The sequence below is a fragment of the Agrilus planipennis genome, unplaced genomic scaffold, assembly GCF_000699045.2.
Source record: "Agrilus planipennis isolate EAB-ADULT unplaced genomic scaffold, Apla_2.0 scaffold3, whole genome shotgun sequence".
Taxonomy (NCBI): Eukaryota; Metazoa; Arthropoda; class Insecta; order Coleoptera; family Buprestidae; genus Agrilus; species Agrilus planipennis.
Genome location: NW_020442460.1, coordinates 862,718 through 868,355, shown reverse-complemented (window position 1 = coordinate 868,355; position 5,638 = coordinate 862,718). Strand labels below are relative to the sequence as shown.

The following is a 5,638-nucleotide window of genomic DNA, read 5'->3' as shown; positions in this document are numbered from 1 at the left end:
ACAGCATCCAGGATTACTTAATCCTTTTTACTCTTTACAGAGACAGGTTTTAAAAGGATATGCATTTTAATTATCCTTTAAGATGGGTATTAATTTTGGCTGGTGGACAATTCTTAAACTTATAGAAGTCGTGAGTTTGGAAACTTGGTTCTATTATATTCTTTACATTCAATTTAAATTATGTTTATTATAGGGTTTAGTTATTGCCTGTTTAATAACAAAAGGGGTGACAGATCACGAGGCAACAAAAATATTCCTTTATCTTCAAAAATTATCCAGAGAATGGAGCTTACTGAATAATGTGACATGGGATAGGGTGGGAGCAGCGGTAGCTGATGCAACCTACGGGGGATTTCTGATAATAACAATAGGGTTGTTTTTGGGGAGGCTCTTCGGGGAACTTCCCACAAAACGAAGAATCACTGAAATCGTTTTACTGGGCATAGGAATTATTTTATTCGTTATTCTGGGTATGTACTATCTATGTTTACACTTCTGTTTCTTTATTGAACTGTAAACAGGATGTAACAAAAAAATATGCATCTATTAGGCATTACATATTTGATTTAATTACAGGTAGTCTGGAATTCGCAGCCTTGGATTCAGTTCCACACGATCTAGTAGATAATGCAGCAATATTGGGTTGCTTTTCTTTGGCGACGGCCATCTTGTTCCTTATAGACTTGGCAGGACCCAGGAAAAAGGACACCAAAGAATCTATCAAAACAGAGTCTAAATATTCCCAAACCAAAATTGGATCCGACTCGTACGAAATCGAATCTGAGAAGAAGCCTGTCACTGTTATCAGCCAAGAATACCACGACGGACACATGTCGAAAGATAAGCCTACGATCCATGGATATAGTTACACAAATGGATTGAGTCAGACCGATTTGAATAATAAAGTGACTGTTGGTGGACAATACGGACTGAAGCAGAATGGCTATCACAAATTAAATGATAAACCTTTGGAGCCTAAGTTCGACATTTATGGAAAAGACAAAAGGAAGTCTACCGATTTTGAAAAAGATGCCGAAGTCGATGAAGTCATATCGCAAATTGTTAAACATGAACCTGTTTGGAGTAGAATAAGAAAAGGTAAGGAATTGGTTTATCTTTAAAGAGAAGAAACGTATCCAACTATGGTGTAGGTTTGTGTCTAATCAGTGTATTGTATAAAACAAAAAGAATAAACATTTTTTACGTTATAATGATTCATTTAACAGTACTACCTTTATATTCTAATATTTACAGGATATCCCACGAAATAATACGAGGCAGAAGCATGCCGCATATGCCAAATTATCACTAGTAACTTGAATATGTTTTAAGATCTTCTACCCTAGGCTACACGCGCATTGGGACTGTTTTGTCGCCCATGTAAAGTTAGCGGTAACATACGAATACAAGAGCATTAACCGACACAACACTTTACAAACTTTTCAGTTGAGTTTTGTCATAACTTGTACCCTACCGAACAGTTGATCGATAGACCTACAGCATAGGACAACAATGTCTGACCCGATAAGAGAACTGTTTTTGAGTTTATATTTTTGTAGTTTTAAGATAATAATAATTATTAATTATAACAATGACGTGCGGTGGACATCATGTATGAAGAAGCAGATTTTACCAAAAAATTAAAGAAAGCCAGCCATGTACTACAAAAGTAAAAAAGAATACAGTGATTGTAATGCCAAGGAGTTTGCCACGCTCATTCTATGGAAGTTAAAAGTGGCTGGCCCCGTAGTAATAGCTGACTGGTTATTGGATGAATCCAATATCTTCTATTCTTATGCTTTATTCTTTTGCATCAAATGCATTTTAATATTATCTCAGATGCAGATTATTTCTTTTTCAAACAACAGTTTACTTCGTATTCGCGCACAGAAGCAACACCAAACAGTTTAGTTCACTAATGCGCTCATAAGCTACTTGGAACGACTACAATGTTGTTGAACAATTTAGTTGCAGTGTGTGCATAGCCTTATTCCTTGTGCTACATGGCACTATTTCGTGGGATATTCTGTACATACAAATATAAACTAAAACCTCATATACTCTGGTAAAGGAGCCTTTAAGGAAGTTCATGTAGCGTATACAAATTTCGAAACATTTTCTTTGGTTCTAACCTTTTCATGAAGATAATCAGAGCTATAAGTGGCTTAAAAAGATTTATTAGAATAAAACCTGCATACACCATCGACGTTTCGTTTCTGGCTTGAGTTTTTTTTCAAGCGAAACGTGGGTGTAGGTTCTATTCTAATAATAAACCTTTTTACGTCGTAATCAGTTCTAATTACATTCCCACTTGCTTGAGTCTCCCTCTAGTTCTTTTTATTCTCCTTATAAATGTTTTTTTTGCAGGAGTGATTAATTTTGAATTTTATCGATCTGTAAGCATTAAGTGATTAATTATTTACGTTTAAAGATGCAAGCACACCCTTTTAGTTAACTTAGAGGAAGTCAGGTCACGATCTCATTGTAATTGTTTTTATTGCATCTTTGTACGCATATGAAAACCTTGTGCCGGTTTTCAAGATTGACCTTCACATGAGTACTTTATTGTACAAGTGTCTCATTTTTTCTATAATTATTTAATCATTGCTACCTTGTCGAATAACAAGTGACTTGCTATTGATTAACTGCACTTTTTACCATATGATTTTAATTAAGCAAAATTCCTATGCGGTTAATCGGCAACAGACAATATTATGAACTTATTGTTATTTACAACAGATCAAATAGCTAAGTAGTAATCACTTCATAAATATACTGTAGCAGTTTTATATTTCCTTTGTAATAAGAAAACAAATGTATATTAATTACTTGGATATAAAAGCCTTTGCGATAATTAATTTTTTAATGAAACTTCTTTTTAATCAGGTTCATCTCTCAATACCTGTATAGTAGGTAAGAGAGCGTATGCACCACGACAGTGCACTACAGCAGTACAAATGTTAGAAAAAGATCGACATTTTTTAAATTGAGTATCTTAGTTTTTCAACTGCGGAAATCATGATAAGTTGCACCTTAGAATACGCCTTGTCACAGGATCGTCAATCCTAAGACAGGATGGACACGCACCTCCACTCTTTCCTATCCTGAGCTAATCTTCGCATTTCCCTAAAACTAGACCATCCCACATATCCTTAACTATTTGTGAACAGTAAATTACTAAATTCTCTATGCACGGTATCCTCATGATTCATCTGTAACACCATATTTAGATACAACAAGACAAAGTCACAGGGGTCAGACCTGGGGAATACAGTGGTTACGGCATTATTAGGGTGTTGTTTTTGATCAAAAATTCTCGCATAAGTAACGATATGGGAACAGGGCTATTATCATAGTGCGAAAGTCAATTTTTGTTCTTCCACAAATCTAGGCATTTCTGGAAAACTGCTTCGCGCAAATTGTCCTTACCTTGCAGATAACAGTCCTTATTGACCGTTCTACCCTCTGACAAGAACTCATTATGCATCACGCCCCTGTACTCGAAGAAAACCTTCACATTCGGCCTAACTTGGCGCGCTTATTTCGGTCTTGGCTCGTGCGGCAGCTTCCATAGAGATGATTGAGCTTTGATTTCCATGTTGTAACCATGAACCCATGATTCTTCACCAGCTAGACCCTCTGGGGCAAATTTGGGTCATCGCGGATGGAATCTAACAGCTCCTTAGCAATATTAATGCGATGTTGTTTTCGGTCGAAATTGAGCAATTTTGGTACGAATTTTGCGGCGACCCGTCTCATTCCCAAATCATTGGTAAAAATCGAATGGCAGGAGTAAATCGATTTCTTTAAGTCCTCAGTGACTTCTCTAATCATGATTCGACGATTGGCCAATATTATTTTCTTCACTTCATCAATCTTTTCGTCTGTTGTTGACGTGCTCGGACGTCCGTACCGCTCTTCATCTTTCACATCTTCTCGACCCAAAATTCGATACAGATTTTTTGACGTGACAACGTCTTATAATTCAATGGAGCCGGCTGCACGCACGAAAAAACATGACTCATGCCGCGTTACCTCGCTCTGAGGCGTTCCATTTAAGGCTTGAAGTGCAAGCGAGAGCGCGGAACGAGCGACAAAGAGGCACAATCGGCTTCCGCGTTCGGCAGCGTTCTCACATCTGTCTCTCTCCTACTTGAGTGAGCGATGCGTCCGCGTGGACAGCTGCTATACAATAATACATTTCCATTTACTTCCTTCTCCATATCCATACAAAATATCTATCAAACAAATAAAATTAAAATTTTCTTTTGAAAAATGAAACCATTCCATTAGTATTTTCTTATGACGTTGTCACGTTCAACTATCGTCAGTAAACCGACTTTACAGACAACCGATTTTTTATCCATTTTTTGGAATAAAGATCAGCCAAAACACGTGCAAGAAAAGCAGCTATCAAAAATTTACTAAACATTCAACATGACCGAACTTGTCGATATAAGTGAGAAACAAGACTACCTACATAACGCCACAAAAAATCGAAAATGGAATATACGTAACCAGCGGAAATTTAAAATTAGCGATACTTTTTGAACAGACTTCGTACACAGTACATAAGTCTTAAACACAAAAAATCAAAATTTAATAATCAAATAATTAGTGTTTAACTATCTTTGTTCCAAGCTATCGTATTATTAATTAATCGTTTTTGTATTTGTCAATTATCATTCTAATATAATTTGTATTAGGACAGTATGGAAAATTTGATATGACGCCGTATTATTACTTTCCATCGCCTGCACCTCCGGATTCTGAAAAGGTTCCGTCAAAACCAGGAGACCCAGGATACGTCCAACACACTGCCCAGAAATGGGAACACCAACCCAGCCATAAACCACCAACTGACGTATGACTCTAGCAAATATCTGATGCGCTTTAACGACATAGTGAAATGATAATGATTCAAGACTTCGACAATTTTTAAGACTTAGCCTTAAAACATTAAGGAAGCTGCAGTCCCATTTCATCTTTATTATTATTGTATACCTATGTTTCTACTGTATTTTCATTAAGGTGATAGTGATATATCTCAGGTACAAAAGGGATATTAAAATGTCATTATCATATAAAACAGATTGAATAAATGTGTATCCAAGATTAGACACATCTAACTGTAGTTTAATATCATTAATGGTATTAAAAACTGTCAAATCTGATTTTATTTGTAAGCACGTGTTTTTGTACTATTAATCTGCTAAGCAATTTTCTGTCAGTAGAGTATTTTGCATTGTATTTAGCTAACTGTCGCGTTTTTTATCTGCATAATTGTATACTTACGTTAGTTTTTTCTTTTTTTGCATTAGTAGACGGATACGTGTTTTAAGCGGTTTAGAACTAATTCGTTTGCATTTTTTATTATCATATTATTCTAGTTTTTTGTAGGTATTGACTACTCTAACTTTGTATTCACTCTTGCAGCCTTGATAATTTTCAATGTCGGAGATTCATGTATAGTGCAACCATAGAATTATAGGGATAAACACGTAAATAAATACGAAACGTTTTGTTTGTGAAGCCTAGTCCGTAATGTATTTAAGCTATACATATAACATACATTTATTTAATTAGTTACGTTATTTAAAGCGTTTGACGCAGGTAAAATAAATTACTCTGTGAAATT

At 35.6% G+C, this 5,638-nt stretch overlaps 1 protein-coding gene across 2 annotated transcripts in view; it reads left to right on the top strand.

The window, feature by feature from the left end:
- LOC108737834 overlaps window positions 1-5,638 on the top strand; it is an 11,056-nt gene extending 5,418 nt beyond the window's left edge. Inside the window, exons 2-5 of one of the 2 annotated variants that reach the window (XM_025980660.1) lie at window positions 41-130; window positions 194-470; window positions 577-1,098; window positions 4,707-5,638. In XM_025980660.1, the coding sequence (XP_025836445.1) occupies window positions 83-130; window positions 194-470; window positions 577-1,098; window positions 4,707-4,870 (1,011 nt within the window). In that variant the 5' untranslated portion in view covers window positions 41-82 and the 3' untranslated portion in view covers window positions 4,871-5,638. The remainder of the gene's footprint in view (window positions 1-40; window positions 131-193; window positions 471-576; window positions 1,099-4,706) is intronic. The other variant, XM_025980661.1, reaches the window with a different exon arrangement.